An 18628-nucleotide genomic window follows, 5' to 3' on the forward strand; every position below is an offset into this window, starting at 1 on the left:
TGAATGCTCTAAACACATTCCCATCTATCGGATACTTGGTAACAACCCACAAGATAAACGTTTTCCAACTGGACACACAGCTTAAGTCAAGACCTCTCACACCTTTTACTGCCTTTCATATATGCCTTGATACCTGGTCACGTCAATCTGTGCCGCACATCCCACATAGAGACACGTTACTCGAGACGGTCACACAAGCACATTTGTGCACCATGTTAACCTTTAACTTGCCTTGCAAAGAGCAATCACCATAGAGATCAAATGCTTTGTCATTTAGTCTATTATGAAATAAATCTACCACTTATATGCAAGTCATGACCTTTAAGGCCTTTAGAATAAGCAATACTGAACTTAATGCCTGATGCAAGGATTTCAGCAGAACTAACTGAGCACCTGAAGACAACAAAATATTAAAGGCAATGAAGAACAGCATCGTAGTTATGTCATCAGCAGGTCAGCACAGAAATCCATTGCTTCCATGGCAGATGTGTGAGCTCTACAAGAGGACAGTCACCCTTGGTATTCTTCCTCCCCGGACACATCTCATATGAGATGCCAGAGCACCTCAATAAATAAAGCAACTTACAAATAAAGCTTAGATTAAGAAAGGGATACATCTCGTTAAAATTTCTTACCACTTTTCAGAAACCACGAGCCTTAAAACCAAGAATATCCCATAACTTCTGGAAGTTTGCCTTGGTTATCAATGGTTATCAACACCATTGAAAGAGAACTCAAAGTGGGAGGTCAGTAGCCTGATCTGCTGTAGCTGCCATTTCATATACATCACTGGAGTTGAATACGAAGAGTTAATAAGGCAAACACTTTCCAAAATACTTTGCAGGGGTTTTAGATGAATGAATGAATCCTTGTTATGTAAACAAAGATTCTTTCAATATAGGAAGTCTCAAGTAACCGCCCCATTACATATTGTACTCTTAGTACTCCATAGAAGCAATACAGTTCTGCAGAAAAAAAAAAAATACTTAAAAACTAGACAACCAAAAAAAGAAAAACTACAATGTACAGCACAATCATTTGCTGTCTCTGCTTGTAAGTACCATGCAGTCCCACAGCTCAATGCAGCCTTTTTTTTTCATGTATATCATAGCTGAGATTCCCCACAACTTGACTAGAGCTTTAACTCAATTCAATCTAGAAATGCAGAGCACTTGCACATAAATAGTACCAGCAGCTATTTCACAGACCAAGAGAAAATAGATACAAACATTGTTCTAGGATACTATTAGTCAACTTACCAGAAGCACCTTTATAAACAATATGCCCCAAAGCTCCTAGGGTTTTAATTTTGAGTTCTGAGGCAGGGGAAGAGTAGAGTGCAACTCAGACATGGTTGCCATAATCTCATTAGCAAAGCCAACATACTGCTGCTGTTGCCTGTCTACTGCGGATTTAGCAACCACTAGCTGAGATTCCATGTGCAGTGAATTATCAGAAGAATGTCAGGACATTAAGCACTGCACATTAATCATACTACTTTAAAATTATGATCAGAAAAGGAGTATTTTTTGTTAAAGTGAAAGAGAAGTTTCACATCATAACTCTTTTTTGGTTCTGAAAAATCTGCAGTATTGCACATTGAACCCATTTTCTATGAAGTATTACTCCTGACACTTTCAGTGAATGATGTCCAGCTTCCAGTACAAAAGCTCTCTGACAGAAACCTTAGCAGATCACTTCAATCACTTCAGCCAGATGCTCACTTACTTTTTTTTTCCTAAAAAAAAAAAAAAAAAAAAAAGGGGGAAAAAGCCTTCGTATCAACAATGGATTCCCAATACAACTTGTTTTCCCCCACAAATTCATAATATTACAGAGTAATAAACAGCAGTTTCTAACTCCTCCCCACCACCCCAGCCTTCACCTTTTTTTTTTTTTTTTTTAAGGCAACTGAAGAGCGCATATTGTGGTCGTAGCTTGAAGCCTACACCCTGCTAGGTAAGAGTGTTGATTCTAAATTCCCAGCTTACTCGCCCCCTCAGCAAGGACAATCACACGTTTAAACAAGAGCAAGGAAAAGGAAGAGAGGAAGAGGGATGAAAAAAAAAAAAAAAAAAAAAAAGACATATGAGAGCAGAACATATTGTGTTTAGTTAAGTGTCTTCCCCACTCAGACAGTCAGTTCTTTATTGATGGTTAACTAGGAAGCTACTGAAGTCCATTTGCCAATTACTGTTTTTAAACACAGGAAAGATTTCTCTCAATAGAAGCATGTACCAACAGATGGACAGGAGTACTCTAATCACCAGCAAAGCAAATTCTCCATTCAAGGAGCATGATCTCAGCGACTATAGATTGAGAAAGACACCTTAGAGCAAACTCAGGTACCAAGCTTATTTCCCTGTTGCTATATTATCAGCCTTTTCATTCATGACACCATATCACGTGCAGGGATATATCACAGGGTGGCACGATAGCAGAATGGTGACTCAGTTCAAGGGGAGCTGGCAGGAATGCCGTTTAAAGGCAGCCTGACCGTGCCCAGGGAAGGCTGTACGGCTGCTTGCAGTGTGGATATCAGCAGTCCAAGGAAGATGCATAAGGCTGTCCAGAGCACACCCACACAGAGACAACCAGAAACAGCAGCTTTTTCTAGAGCACGACTGTAGAAAATACTAGTTTGAACTCCTGCCCCAGCACAGCCCAACTAGAGGGAGCAGGCCAGGCCCTCACCATGAAATGGCGGGAGCGCTATGAGAAGACTCCAGACCCCCTCAGCAAGGAGAGTCCCCATGGGCGCCCCTCGCATTCAAAACCTAACACAGACAGCTAAAACTCAGCCTCCAGTAAAATCACCACACACAAGTCTTATATGGGAGGGAAATCTCCAGAAGAAAACCAAGTCTCTCTCAAATACTCTCCTCTTCTCCTTGGATATATACACATAAATAAGCAAGCACACAGATAAACTTCAGAAATCAAAGCAGAGTAAATCTAATACCAACACATTCCTTAAGCAGTTGCATTGAAAGGAATATAAACCACTACCTCTGTGATTGTCCACCAGCAACAAGCCTAAAACAGCCTCACCCTTAGCAATGATAGAGCTCTGCTGAGGTAATGCAAACTTCAGTCTTCTCCTACAGGCTGCTTCTAGCACCTTCTCCGTGACTGCCCAAAAAGTGACCAGCTGGGTGAGTTACAGGATCTGAGTGTAATGGTCCTGCTTCAAAATTAGCGCCAGCTCCCTCTACTATCATGGCCCTTAAGCAGGCTGCTTGGCTGGAGCCATAACACAGATGTGCCCACAAGACTGCTAGCAGGTGTGAGGGCTGAGGCACCGGGCTAAGCCAACAAAAAAAGTAGTAAAAGACTGATAAATTTAAGGAAATCCTTTCCCTGAGACTTCAGGAGGGATAACTCTCCTCACAGTTAGCTGTTCTCCTGCACGATCACTAGTCTCTCCTCACATCCCTAAATGCCACCAAGGGCTGCCCAGCAAGCCTTCAGATCCAGCCAGGGTCTCCCAGCCCCTCAGCCCATGCCCAGCCTGGACCGTCTTCCCCCAAGGGTGCCTTGCCCTAGAAGCCTCTCTCTGTGTCTCAATCTATCTGGCTGTGCTTCACTCGCTTTGCTTGTTGCGTGAAAAACTGCGGTGCGGCTAAGCAGCAAGCGGCCTTCAGCTCTGGTGCTCCAGCTTTATGTCCCAGCCCCAATAGGCCTGCAGCCAGGCACCTCAGGGGGGTCTCCACCAGGATGCTTTGCCCCTTTAATAAATACAAACTCATCCAACTTTATTTTTATATGCCCAGGAGCAAGCCATAATACTTGAACAACTTACCTATTTTCCTTCCCACCTGGCTTAGATATCCCCGGATAGTACACATACATCATAGCACCTGACAGTATTTACTAAATTAACTTAGGCTGGGAATATATTTAATACTCATTGACAGTGCTTGGACTTTATTTACTTTTTTCAGCTCTTCTGTACTCTTCCATTAACTAAAAAAAGACCAGACTGGAACAGGAATGGATTTGAACACTTTAATTCTTCTCTTTATAGCAAGCTAAAAATGCTAGCTCAGGCTAAACTGGTTTTTATGACAGTGATAAATCTCTGTACTTGGTTTCTGCGTAAATTGGGACCATTCATTGTAGTTCCCTCACTCCAGAACCTCCTATATGATCAAAAGGATTTATTAATACTACTAATTTTGGGGATTTCAGAGCGCTTCTTTGACTAAAATTAATCAATATTCAGTCATGGTGTCTCATAGGCTCTGCTTTGCAGTTATCGTATGTCATGAAAACACAACTAAATATAAAGTATTTGCTGTAATTTTGCATATAGAAGATTTTTATCATGGAGATTTTTTGCCACATTTTTTAAAAAAACTCCAGTATCTCTGTTGCCTGCCCCAAGACTCAATTGTGTTCAGGTGACTGAAGCACAAATGCTGAGCTGAACTGTAAGCAGCAGACTAACCTTCGAGCTACATTTACTTTGGAAAGTATCCCTCTTAGCCTTTATCTACACCATCAGCTTTAGGCAGTGCCAGGAATTAGCGTGGTTGTACTTCCCATCCATCCTCCCTGGTATGTGCTTTGTGTGCAATCCATTGCAACATACCCTTTTGAAGCATCATCGTTTGTGATTCCTGAACCGACTGCTACAGAAAGCATGCATTTAAAAAATAACTCATCTCCCTTACGTACACGCTCTTCTCCTTCAGGGGTTAGATAATTTGCATGCAGTCCAACCATATGCCAAGGCCCAGCCCCTAGGTAACAGGAAAAATTTGCAGGGGTGAAAACCTGGAGCCGGAGCTGTACCTTTAATTTCTGCTTGCAAATTCCCTTCATGTTTGGCTGGGAAGCAAGCTTTCAAAAATTACTTTCCTTTTTTTTTTGATTGTGGGCGTTAAAAAAAATAAAAAATTGGCAGTGTGGCAGGAATATGTTTGTTATCCTACAGTGTGTTATCGTATATTGCAATTCCATTTCTAGGATCGCTTAAGCCATTTTCTCCAGAGACTGAGTCAGTGTAAAGGACAGACACGGAAGGGGAAAGAATTAACACTGCACAGTCCTTAATTCTATTAGCTTGTAACTACTGAGTGTTTGACTTTGCAACCTAAATAACATTGCAGTATAGTAATTTTTGTATGTAATCTAGACACATGCAGTCATTTATGCACTAACCATAATTACTTTTTCTTACATTAACCTATATCTATTATGTAACAGGTTCATTATGTGTTATGTTTCATCATTTAAAATTACTGAGAAGCCATTTTCTAGCATGTTTTTTTCCTTTGATACGGCATCTACAGTTCACAGGAATAAAAATGTTAATTTTGGTAGCTGTTCTCTTTACTCAGTGCCGTGATGCCTAAGCAAGCATTTTACTATGCTGGTTTTCAAGTCATTCAAGTTTGGAACAAATGACTTCTAATCCTTAATAGTAGCAGAAGGTAAGATTAAAAATAAGTTGGAATCAAATTAAAGTTCAAAGAATCATTGATAATGGGGAATTCAAACCAATCTAATTTTTGAAATTATGGAACTAGGCTCCACGCCAGCAAAGAGGTGAAGGGGAACGACATGAGGCAAAGCTACAACAAGGGTGGGCTGGTAGGAGCATCAACCTAAACCAGCCATGGAAGAGAAGCTTCAGTTATCCTCAAGTGCCACTGTTAGTAGAGGACAATGAAGCAGGAAAACCCTGGGGAATGGGGTAAAGAGCACTGGGCTAGAAAAGGCAGCACCCGAACACCCCAAGCATTATGTAAGTATAAGTAGTATGAATGGTCTGTAGGATCACCTCTACCACTGCAGTAGCATACAAGTTTTTAGAAAGGTTAGCTTTTTTTCTCCTTCACAAGAGCAAAATATAAAAAGGGGCAAGAGAGTTGCAGGGAGAAAAGAAAGCAAAAAAAAAAAAAACAGTTCCTGCAGTCCCGCACACCAACTGGAATGCTCCCGATAACAGGTTTTTGTCAGCCCCTAGGTGGAGACCTCATACCGATCAGACCACATCTGTTAGATTCTAGGTAACCCGCCAGGCTGCAAAGCAGTGTCATTTCAGCAGAGATGCATCCAGGAGTCATGTTTGGCACAGCACACGAGGCCACACTTACTTTCACCAGCCTCACCCACGTCTGGCTCTCCCAGTTCTAGTACCGAGGTACTGGTTAAAATCTGAAGATCTCATACTCCCCACTCTTGAGCATTCAAGCGAGCTTCTTGCTCTCACTGATTTGCAGTACAGGACGATTTTGCCATGGAGAAACAGAATGACAGCTCTCCTCTGTATCCTCCCACGTCCACAGCAGTACTCTTTGCCTGAACACCATGGTGGATCCTCTCTCTCCAAGTTTTGGTTCTCGCTCCGAGATCAGTTTGGCACCTGTGAATGCTTACATCCTTTGAACATTTTTGGATTGCCAAATACATCCAGCCAGATTTGGGAAAAGGAGGGCTTATATGGGAAGAAAGAGGACTTCCATTTCCAGGCATTACCTTACAGACAGTTCTTTTCCCAAAAGAGAGTTATATGGAATAAAGGGATTTCGGGGGATCAATAAAGGCACTGCATTGGGAAAATTACCGTGTTACTGCTATATATTGCTTGACAATAAGTAATTTTGACTGAGATGAGATAAATCACAATAAAAGACACTCCTTCACCTTTTCTTTTAATACCAAACAACACATTAAGCTCGGTGATCTATTCATTCATACTCAGAGGCACAACAGGATAGCAGTACCTAGGTGCCATGGCAGGTAACACAGGTGGGACACGTACAGCAGGAGATCTGGTCTTCGAAAAAGGACCCCAAACAGCCTGGAGGTTACTTACTGCAGTGGGAAACCCAGTTTCATTCTCTTATGCCAAACAAGGCAGAAAATGAGTTCATAGCTTAGTGTCTCACAGTCCAGGTAAGATGGACATTCTAAAGCACTTTTCTCCATTTCACAAAAAATGTTGGAAAGTTTGTCCTGATGTGGGACAACAGAGTAACCCAAACCTTCACAATACCGCAAAACTGCTTCTTGCCTAGCTCTACCATTGATTTTATTTCTCTTGCTGACATGTTGTTGTTTCTAAGATATCTATATGGTGAACTGTTTGCACAATACATTTGGGTATCTCTACCTCGCATTTTTTCACTTTCTGCTTTAGAATGCAGCCAAGTCACTGGGCATAATTCAGTCCTTCAAGGCATCTACAGCATTGGTGAGAGGATCTTCTGTTTCTTGTAGTAAAGGTGTTGGATTCTTCACTAAATCATAGAAACAATATTATTTAATTCAGTACTCACAAGCTCTAGTATTGTCGGCCTGTTTTCCTTCAGCACATACTCAGCTCAAATCCAAAGTACTAAACAACCTTAGTTTTATGTTACCCTGTAAACAGAAGAATTATTACTGTACATATTTTCTGATAATGAGCTAGGTAGCTTGAAATTTGAACTGATTAAAAATATTTCCTAGGAAACAGAAAACAGTAAGTGTTGTTGTTGTTGTTGTTTTTTAACACCAGTTTGCTTTATTTTAGTCACAGAAACACTTAGATAAAATCTTAGCTCCAAATAGGATTCCCTGGTGATACATTTGTGGTGGCTGAGGAGGGCAGTCTGTGGCAGTTCTGGGGTCCAAGCACTGGAAGAGCTTCCACAGAGTCTGGAAGAAGGGACCTGTCTGCCAAATGGGCAAGGGGAGACACATAAAAGGGTTAATTTAATCACATCCAAGTGACACCATCAGCCCCCAAATCCCAGTCTTCCCCTTCAGTATTAATTTTGTTGTTTTGTTTCTTCTACAGTCCGTGTGTTCTGATGCAAGATACTTTATACTTGGTTTTCAAATGTTGTATTTATTCATATGGTTGTATTTTTTAATGTGAGGACAAGTGTTTAAATTTTCTTCTGACAACAGAATTAAAGCCTTGGCAACCAGAAAGAAAAAAAGTGGAAATAACTCATGTGATGACTAATGAGAGAAACAACATACATTCTATTCCAAACACTGTGCTCTCCAGTGATGTAATTTACACTGTGTTTGCTCCTTTTTCCTAAGCTTTACATAAGAAATTTCACTAGTATCTGACTGCAGTGTTTGACTCAGCGAGGTGTACTTTAAGAACAGTCTAAGTGCTACAACTCATGTGTTTAAGTTCCTGCTAAAACAGGCTCACCAGCTCACAGATGCAAACAATGACCTCGGTTCTGTAATCATCCCCAAATGTAACTTTCACATAAAGGTGAGATTCAAAGGTCTCTTAAATTGATTGAGAGACATAGCAGAAAATCCCTAAAGATAACTTAGCTCAAACAACATCTTCAATGGCTTTTGATATCAAGCTGAAAAACAGGAGTGGCTTCAAGGACTGTTGGTAGACAGCGGGAATTCAGCATGCTGTTGATTTCAGTTTTCATTAGGGACTGTTTTGGCAACTGCACCTGGACAGAATAATGCCAGGACAATGGTTTCAAGCACATGTAGTCACCCCACTTTTGTTTTGTAGTCTCCCAGACCTACTCGCCATCCCTCCTGAGGGTGCAAGAGATGTTTGGTGTAGTTGGAAGTTGGTAGTGATTTATAGAAAAATTGATTGGGTTTAGCTAGTGTTGCGTTCCTTACCTTGGTCTTGAGTGGCTCTGTTTATTTATTCATGTACTTTTAAATTCCTGTGAAGGTCATCCAATAAGTCCTATGTATGTTGTCTTATGGAAGAGTAGAAATTAAACCAAAGACCAGAGTCTATTACAGCCATAGTTCTGAAACATGAAAACATGACTGCTGAGTGATTTCTTTCTAAACGTAGTTAACAATAATGTTGAATATATAGTGGACAAAATGCATAGGATGACAGTAAAACAGCTGAATAAGTCAAATTTTTTCATGAGTGATTTCCACGTACTAACTTGGGATATTACATTGTCATTTCATTCTGCATTAAAATGAATAATGAGCAATGTCATGAAAAGACAATCCATAACGCTAGATATTGCTAGAGTGGAGAGCAGAAACCATTCCGCCTAGCTTGCTTCTGACTGCTCACACCACGACTGCCAGATCACCTCTCCGAGGGCCCAGCTTTCTGTGGGCTGTAAGGCACATGCAAGGCATGCCGCTGTCCCCCTGCACACCTTATTTCCATACTGCCTTCTCCATAAAGCCAACCGTCCCCACGTTTGAAACGACCCAGCTGAAAGCAGCTGGTTGGTCTAGGAGGGCTTCACTTCCTTCCATCTTCATCAGCAGTGAGTGGCAAGCGCTTGTTAATAATCGCTATTGACAGTGATAACCTCTCGCTGCCCGAATAGGTCACTGGAAGCCTGGTGTTTCCCCTGCTGATGATGATCTGGAGCTGTCTGGAGAGCAGAGGGTCTGAGATGGGTGGGATCACGGCAGGAAGCGAGCCGTCACCGAGCGTCTCGGTCACCGCCTGGCATGATACCATGGACCTGCGTCCAGTAAATGCGCTGAATAAACCTACGTGCTGGCAAAAGGCAGCTTTCATGAGGATGCCCGGTGCTTGGGGCTGCTTCATGGCCAGGCCTTTCTCTGCTCGCTACCTGCAACTGCTTTTTGCCCCCCAGTGCTTGTTATCTCTCCTGCTGGTACTGCTGGTTGCTCTGAGGAAAGCTTGCCAACGGACAGGAGAGAGCCCTGTTCATTTCTCTCTCCTAATGCCAAGCTAGCTGCTAAAATCAGGACACTTTTTTCCTCCGGTTCCCAGCTGGGGAGGGATGAGCAAGTGCCAAAATACTTGGGGGCGAGGGAGGGAGGCTGTTCTCCTGGTATTTCCAGCCGGGACCAGCCGTGTCTTGAGAACACATGCCAAAGCCATTTTGCCCAAGTTACCCAGCTCAAGCTTCCAGTGTGCAACAGGGCTGACAAGTTCGGATCGCCGCCCAAACTTCCCGACGCCCGTCCGAACGCCGAAGCCCTGCATTTCCTCACAAGCAGCGCTGCCAGCGTCTCAGCGAACGACGAAGGAACAAACAGAACGGGGTGGAATTTATATTTGGCTTTATGTTCAATACATACATAGTATGCTAATCTGATTACTCACCGGGAACCCTCCTTTGCAACAGCTTTTTATTTATTAATCCTAGCACGACAGCACGAAAACCTTAGCACAAGAGGGCAAATCGAACGCCAAGGCCCCGTCCCCACGCTCCTACCGCTCGCACGGCCCAGGTGAGGCTGGGTGCCGGCGGGGCACGGCCACCGGCACCCCGGCAGCCCTGGGGACAGTGAGCCAGGTGCGGGTGTCACGCAGCGCCCGCAGCCGGCTCCGCGGCTCGAGATGTAAATTAATGCAGCAGCGCTGCAACCGCACGGGCCCTGCTCGCGAGGGGGTCGGAGCAAGGGGAAGAGCGTCGGGTGCGGGAGCTGCGTTGGGTGCGGGAGCTGGCGAATTGGTGCATTACACAAATTACGGCTTTATTCGGGCGTTTGGGTACGCTCTGCTCCGGCAGGGATGCACCACGAAGGACACCTCAGCACCGCCGCTGCTCGCGACCACCTTACACGCGTGTGGGTGCGCTCTACCCCAATCCGAGGCAATCTGGGGGGCGATTTGGCTTTTTTCGTGATTAGGTTTTTTATTGGCAGGAGAGACCAGCAGAGAACAAACGGAGGGGCACCCACATGCGGGAACCTCCCTCAGGGCACCCACTGCCTCCTCCCTCGGGGCACCCCCTGCGGGGTCCCCCCTCAGGGCAGCCATTACGGGGTCCCCCCTCAGCATAGCCGCTGCTACCCCCCAGGGCAGCCGTTACCGCCCCCCCCGCCCTCAGGGCAGCCGTTAGGGGCCGTTCCCCCCCCCTCGCCCCCCGCCCCGCGCACCCACCTGGCGAAGGCGCGGCGGGCCGGCGGGGGGCGAGGTGCCGCCTCCCGGCGCGGGGGGCGCGGGGGCGGCCATCTTCTGGCCCCGCGGCTCCTTCCCGCCGGCAGCCGCCTCTCCTCAGCCCCGCGGGCGGCGGCGGCGCCCCTTGGCCGCCACCATGCCCCGGGGGGCTCCCGCCGCCGCGGGGGTGACCTTGCCGGGGACGGTGCCGCCGGCTCCGGGCTCGCCGCCCGCCTGGTCCCCGCGGGGATGCGGGAGGGAGCGGGTGGGTGCCGGGGGGGGAGAGCGGCGGGCGGGCGGCGCGGCGGGGTGCCCGCAGCCGGCGGCGGGTGCGGAGGAGGAGGAGGAGAAGGAGGAGGAGGAGGAGGAGGAGGAGGAGGAGGAGGAGGAGGCCGGGCTGCCGATGAGATCATGGACAGCTCCGAGACACACGGCCGGGCGGGGAGGACCCGCCTCGCAGCCCCGCGGGCACACGGCCACCCGGCACCCCCTCAAGGCGAGCGCTTTATTGCCAAAGGGTTCCTGTGGTGGCACAGGGCACCCCGTCAAAGCTCACAGTTCTTTAAAATACGCCAATAAAGCCGTGTTTTGGGGTGTCGGGAAAAAGCTGGTGTGGTTGTCATCACGCTCCGCGGTGTTTTCAGCTGCCAACCCCCCCTTGGACTTGCTGGAACGTAAAAGGGAGAGATTTATCCCGTGCCGCCCACACTGAGGTATTTCAGGGCCACAGGGGGCCCTATAACCAGAAAGTCTGATCTGATAAAGACAAGAATTTCTGGGAATGCATTTTCCCTCAGTGACTCCTCTAGCAAACCCCAAACAGCTGGTGGAGCTACGAGAGACGCGACAGAAAAGCGATTTCAATGTGTTGCGTTCAGATGAATCCATTACATCCCCAGGCAAGTGGTTCTGGCAGTTAATTGTACTCACTTATCTCCAGACTTCAGCTTTTAGCCACCGGAGCTTGCTTCACCTCTGTCTGCGCACACAGCCAAGGAAACCTCACCCCTGTGTATTTAAGCATGGGGCTCTACCACAAATCCTCACCTAAATACCCTTCTAAGTACAGAGCGGTCTGCCCACTAGTGTAGGGGAAAAAAAATATACCCCTTATTCAGCTGAGATATTCTCTGATTTATATTGCATTAGGAACATGCTAAATTTCTGTCCACCAGCTAATTAATCTGAAAACCACTCAGGCTTGCTGGTGCCAGGGTTTAGCCAATGTCCTTCGCCCCACCTCTGGCTCCATTATTTCTGTCACACACCCCGTGGATGACCCTGTGGCAGCTGTGTGGGCAGCTGGATCCAGCTGCAGGCTAGCGTTTTCCTCCTTGCCCACCCTGGACAAAACCCTTTAGACTGAAACTTGAGGTTCACTATGTGAACCATCTATCTCAGTGCCAAGGTGCTGTGTAGTGAAGCAGAAGAAAGCCCCTCTTGTCAGAAGTGCAGATAAATAGGTTCGTGTCTTGCAGGCACCCGGCAGAAGTAGTGCTTATTGAACAGGGATTATGCCACACCTGCAAATAATTCTCCCATTATCAGCTAATGTGTTACTTTTATTGCTTTCATTCTCAGTTTTCACCTACTGTACGGGCTGTGGCTCTGCGCAGTGGCCTTTACCTGAGCATGACCTGGTACCCAGCAGGGAAGGATGACAGTGTTTTGGAGCAACAGGTTAAACACTGACTGGAAAATGTTCATGCGGATTTAGGAGGACCACGGTCTTCTGTAACGTGTAGCATGTCTTTTAACATGCCCCCATTGGGAGAAAGGCACTTCAGACAGGTTGTTTGACAGGGAAAGCTTATATTTCTGATATAAAGAACACTGTGGGTGCATGTTGCATCTTTACAAACCTGTACAGAAGCACGTTCAGGCTCAGAGGAGCTTAAAGCTCATCGGTGGGTATAGCTGCAGGGAAGAGGAGCTGCTCTCCATACTGACCAAAGCTTGAAGATTTCAGCAAAGCAGAGTTTTTAATTAAGATTCGTCAGAGGCTTAGGGTAGTCTGTGGGAAACAAGGCATCGGCTGTAAGCATAGGCAAGATACAGGGAAAGTGAAAGGTGAGAGAGATGAAATGGGGCTCAGTCGGAGCTCACAGGCTCAGAAGAATCCACAAGGACACCAGCGAGGTCAGCCCAGAGTCTAAAGCAGCGGGAGCGCAGTACCAAGCCCTGTGGCAGTGAAGCACAGCTCACGAGACGCCTTTCAGTTCGCTATGAGAGCCCTGTGCCAAGTGTTCATCCTACTTATCTTCGTTTTTCCCACTGCTACTCTCCATCTGCAGCATGAATATTTCAAGTTTTCCCCCCTGGTTTCTCACAAATCTGTTTTACCGTTTACTTCCAAAATAACTCCCCCTCTTCCCTTCATCCCAGCCTTTCCCAGGTGGGGGCATACCTCACCTCTGGGCCAGTGCACAGCCTGTTCCAGGCGTGGGTTTGCTGGGGACGGCGGGGACAACCAAGGAGCCAGCAGCATGTCCAGGTACTCCTTTGGAGACAAATCCAGCACCGAGAAGCTCCCCTCTCCCTGCCACATCCCAGAGCACTGCCTGGCTGTGGGGACATCTCTCCCAATCCCCAATAAACCAGAGGTTCAGCCCTGAGTGTGGGGACAGTGCAGGAGAGCCCCATGGCTGAATTTGTTTTCTGTGGCTGTGACAAACATCAGTGTGTCCTGCAGAGGTGGGAGCGAGCCCTGGAAACCAGGCAGTGCCCTGCGGCAGCATGGACGGGAGGGAGAAGATGGCCACTGTGCTGCCTGTGACTGGGGCAAGGCCCTGACAGATAAATGTAAATAATGAGCCAATTTCCTCAATTCTTCTGTTGCCTTTCTCATGGTGACAGCATCTGATGAAACAATGCCTGGGGCATGATTTCCCAGCCCCTGCACGAAGGGGACCGATCCTGATGTGGTGATTCGGAGCTGCTCGGCCTACATTTCTGCTCTTGGTCCAGCTTGGGGGCTCAGTGCCAGAGCTATGCAAGCAGGCCAGGAGCGAGAGGCAGGCACCCCATGGAAAAAGGGCCTGTTTTATCCCAGCACACAGTACCAGAGCCACCTTGACAAGCTTGGCATCATCTCTGCAGCCTTCTGTGAGAGGAGCGATGGCGTGGTAGATGCTTTCACACCAGTGGCAGGCTGGGACTAAACTGCCCAGTGCCTTGCAAGCAACTGCTTCATGCTACGTCCTCTATTCCTCTTTGTTATTATTATTTTATTTTATAGCAACACTACCTTGCCACCAACAGTCCTTTGGGATAAGAGCCCTCCTCTCCTTACTCCAATGTGCCAAATGCCCGGCCGAAGGCTGACCGGCCACCCGCTGCCCCACGGCATGGCGTGCAGGGCGGGCCAGCTCCCCGGCCACAGGAGGCTGCACGGGGCTGCAGGGAGGGCTGCCCACAGACAGAGGCGAGGATCCATGGAAACTGCCAGGGAACAAAGGCACCACAGGAGTGGAGCAGCCCCCAGGCTGCGTGCCTGGCCGGGGGGCTTGCCCAGAGCCCTCCTCGCTGCCTCACCTCCGCCAGCGCTGCGGCCCCACCACACTGTGACAAGGGTTTTGCTGGGGTCAGGATTTCAATCCTTGCCTCTGGGGAGTGAAAGGCGGGGGGGGATCGGGGTATACAGATGATGCTTTTGCACAGAATTGTGTTTTCTGTCTCAGCGTTGCTGATGTAAAATGGGTCAGCGTGTGAAACACCGAGAAAGAAGAGTTCAGCTGTCCTTCAGTAGGTGTCGCAAGGGGCTGATGAGGAGCCTAGTGAAGGGACAATGAAGCAGGGCCTAAAGGAAACATTTGGCACCGGGAGGGACTGCCATCCTGCCCCCTCCTCGTGTCAGCATCCTTCCTCATCGTGAGTTTGACACTGCAGAAGACACTGAAGAAACTGCACCTATATTTCAGTTGTGCTCTCAGCTTTCTGTGATAAGCTCAGAACAACAGAAGATGTACCCTCTGCTTGAAGAGTGTTTTTTAATCACTGCTTGTAAAATCACTACACTAAAATTTTGACTGACACGAGCATTCAGTCTTGCTAGATTTTTGTCATGTGTGCTTCTTATTTTGCTATTACCTCACATATAATTACCTAATAGCTGCATTACTGTGGAAATGTGTCTGTATTTGGCCATGGCAACACATTTGACATTTCCACTCAGCCTGCAAGCTGCTCCGGAGGCGACCATAGCAGAGCAATGCCATTGACAAACGATGTCCTCGCTGCTGGGCAAAACAACTCTCAGCCTTTCCTGCTGCAAAAACCCAAAGAAATCGTTGCCTCACGTGCCAAGGCCAAGTTGTCCCCCTCAAATGGGTACGATGGGCAGGATGGAGAGGAACGGTTGCACTCCCATAGACGTGGGGACAGTGCCTGGGGGCTCCCCAGGTGCACAGGGGATGACACAGGGGACTTCTTTCCCCCAGTGTAGCTTCCCCTGTGTGATGGACTAGGGCATAAGGCATAGCCCAAGGCACCGTCCCGAGCTGTGCCCCTCGCCTGTGAAGCAGGACAGTGTGTGGCAGCTTTGCCCTCTACTGGCCACAGCCCTCCGTGGGGTCCTCACCAAAAAACCTGGGACACTTCGGAGAGCGATGGGGACGCAGCCCCCTCCCCTGGCAGCGTTCAGCTCTGCCCCAGCCTGAAGAAAACAGAGAAATGGTGTCGATGGAATGACCCTGAGTAAAATCGCACCACACCGGGCTGCTTTTAACACCAGACTCATCCCACCCCTCACTTTCTTCCAGGTCTTTTCTTTCACACAAATTGTTAGATGGGGTTAATTGTTGGATTGGGCACCCCAAGGGCACGCTTTGGAGCAGCACGGCAGTGCCAGCACCCAGGGTGCAGCGACACGGGGCAGAAGCAGAAACTCCACTGGGGAGCACAGCCCTCCTGCCTGCCCAGCTGTTTGCTTTCACGTGCCACAGGTGGGTCGTGCTTCTCTTTACCTTTCTCCCACTTCTTGTCACCATGCAGTGTTTGTTTTCTTCCACTCAAAATGCCACGGGGCAATAAAATGGCAGCAGTGACGAGCACGTGCTTATCTAGCTCAAAACGAGTTGCCTCGGCAACCGCAAGCAGAGCTCTCCAACATCCTCCTGCCTCCCTCTTCTCTCGGTTTGGCAGTGACAGGGATGACTCGGGTAGCAGACACGCCAAGCACGCCAGCGGCACAGCTTCCAGCGAAGGCACACGGGATGTTGAGGCTGGCTGGACTGCACTTGTGACCTGACAGCAGCCCACCGGCCACTGCGTGCCCCAGGAGCTGTGCAGCGCCTCGGCAGCAGGGAGCTGATGGCAGGGGATCCACGTCCCACCGCTGCGGTGACCGGACAGTTCGACAGGGACCTGCTTCCATGCGCAGCTCCGATAGCGGCCCTTTGGGGACGAAGAGGCAATTAGAGATTTGCATGATTAGTTTGGTTATGCCTTCAAGCAGCATCTGAATGTCAACAATTTGCAGCGGGGATTTACAGAGGGGATTTTTCTTGTACTTCAGGTCACCTGAGTGGGGCCAGGCAGGTCGGAGGAGTTCTGGGTAGGACATGGGAAAACCCCCAAGGCCAGTTTTGCTACCAAAGGAACTGGCATCACACCTTCAGAACACAACGAAAAGCAGCTAGCGGTATCTTGCCTTTGTAAAATTATTCAAGTATGTTCTGCCAGGAGTTTCTCTAACACACCGACGAAACACCTAGGGGCATTTTTAGAAAATCAGAGAAAACCATCACCACCACCAGAACAAAACATGACAGCCGTGCACTTGCATTTCAAATACACACTCTTGAATACCTGCAGGACTAAACTTCTAACCTGCTACAGGAGAAAAAATGCATTGGGAATAAAATGCCCTAATGGCACCGGTATGAACAGGGCCCGCTCACACCCAGAACAGCGCAGGCAGGACAAGCCACACGGCTCCACTGCGCAGCCCCAGTGCCATGAATAAGTGACACATTCCACTTGTGGCACCGAGTGCCTCCTTTGGTACCATCCCCAGAAATGTAACCACTTGTAGGTAAGATAACCACATTACCTCCCCTCTCAGTCACATTTCAAAGTCACCCAAGCATACCTATCTAATTATTTCTTTACAGCATTATGCGGCATTACTCCCATGATTTAATCCTGGCTGAGATCATTAGATGCTATGGTACTGTACGTAAGCAATTACAACGCTGACATGCGTTCTGGGGGGACCAGGCAGGCAAGTGCCTTTGGCATCCATCAGAGGGCAATTTTCTAACTTGATTTAGAGCCTCTCCAGAAAAGGATAATTGACTTACCTGCTCGCTTTCAAGGACTGGCTTAAAGTCTGACTTAAGCTAGGATACATAGTGTGTCTTCAGGGAAAAAAAAGAATGCACAGAGCACCGGTATTATGTGTAAGACAACAAAAAAGTAGAACAGGCAATGTTCAATCAGATGCAGATGGGAAAGAAAGTGAAAGAGGTAGAGAAACCAAAGGGAAGGAATGTCTTTGGGAATACGGCACGTCAGCAGAGGCGGCAGCTAAGACTTAGGAAGTCCTCTTCCTGCAGAGGCCCGTGCCCCAGACAAGAGCACAGGCATCTCGTAATTCCTCAGGTCTCCTGAAGGAATTGCAATTCAGTGCTAAGCCAGGGTAGGACAAGCAGAGCTTTCAGACTTCTTGCGAGTTACAGGAGTACTGTGAACAGCCAAACAAGAAACCTCAAAATAAGGTGAAAAATCAGAAGCAGAGAACCTTTTCTGCACTGCCCAGGGCAGACAGAAGGGGCACAGGGTGCAAGCGTAACGCGGGGAGGGGGACACCCCTCTCGCTGCAGGCTGGTGGTTACTGCAAACTGCAGGCCTGCTAACTGTGCCTGCTGCTTTTGAGCCACGGGTGTTTTACCAGTCCCATGTTCCTCCTTCCACCACTTTCAGCGCACAGACACAGCTCAGGGGAGGCAGACAGTGACAAACTGGGAGGAGACACGCTTGAGTTTCCTTACAGCATATCACCAAGTATTGCGGTGAGAAACATGCACGCTCAGCGAGGTTTTCTGCCTTTTGGCTGGCTCTACAGCGAAGCCAAAGGAACACTACCACAAGCAGATTAAATCCAGGCCAGCAGACGTGCTTGTTTGAGACCCCTTCCTGCAGGCAGCAAACAACTAATTGCAACAGGTATCTCTGCTTTAATGCCTTCAACTTCCTTCCCACCTGCCCTGACCCCACACCTTGCTAGCCACTTGGCAGATCTTCACCAAGCCACCCCCCCTGCATCCCCCTGTGCTGCCAGCACACCCAGCACCTGCATTCCTCTCCTCCTGCCCTTCCTCGGCTCCTGCTCCCAAGCCCTTTATCTGCACTGAGCCCAGCACAAAGGAGCCCCGTCCTTGCTAAAAGACAACAGTGCTCAAGGCCAATTTTTAAACCTGGAAATGTTTCTTTTAGAAGAGAAATTAAAGAAGCCTTCTGGAGAGAGGAAAAAATAAAATAAAATATTTGTTTCCCTGCAGGGCACCCATGATCAGATTGGCTGGATCACAGCACACGTAACAGTCCTCAAAGAAGTCTTTTAAATCATGAACGATAGGAGCTAAAAATATAAACCACTACCTTTTAAAATTATTTCTTGGAACTCAAAGCTCTCTTTACTGAAGTCCCAAATTATGAATGTCCCAGTGGCTCCCATGGCCGCCATTAGGTCAGAGCTACAGAACTGGTGCTGCCGTGCAGAGTCAGCAACTAGTGGAAGAGAGGTAGAAATATAATGCTGCTACAAGTAATTTCAGATTCAGCACTGTGCTGGGTCGC

At 47.9% G+C, this 18628-nt stretch overlaps 1 protein-coding gene and 2 long non-coding RNA genes across 3 annotated transcripts in view; all 3 read right to left on the bottom strand.

The window, feature by feature from the left end:
- Positions 1–11084, bottom strand: part of ANK2 (ankyrin 2) — a 351779-nt gene extending 340695 nt beyond the window's left edge. The window contains exon 1 of the mRNA XM_035325572.1: positions 10832–11084. Within this exon, the coding sequence (XP_035181463.1) occupies positions 10832–10903 (72 nt within the window). The 5' untranslated portion in view covers positions 10904–11084. The remainder of the gene's footprint in view (positions 1–10831) is intronic.
- LOC118166589 lies at positions 265–1471 on the bottom strand. The gene is made up of 2 exons (XR_004750597.1): positions 1260–1471; positions 265–564 (listed from the first exon to the last, which is right to left on the bottom strand). It is a non-coding gene; the product is annotated as an uncharacterized LOC118166589 (long non-coding RNA).
- Positions 7497–10236, bottom strand: LOC118166587. Its single transcript, XR_004750595.1, has 2 exons — positions 8611–10236; positions 7497–7668 (listed from the first exon to the last, which is right to left on the bottom strand). It is a non-coding gene; the product is annotated as an uncharacterized LOC118166587 (long non-coding RNA).
- Positions 11085–18628: the final 7544 nt, after the last annotated feature.

Source organism: Oxyura jamaicensis, chromosome 4, assembly GCF_011077185.1.
Source record: "Oxyura jamaicensis isolate SHBP4307 breed ruddy duck chromosome 4, BPBGC_Ojam_1.0, whole genome shotgun sequence".
Classification (NCBI taxonomy): domain Eukaryota; kingdom Metazoa; phylum Chordata; class Aves; order Anseriformes; family Anatidae; genus Oxyura; species Oxyura jamaicensis.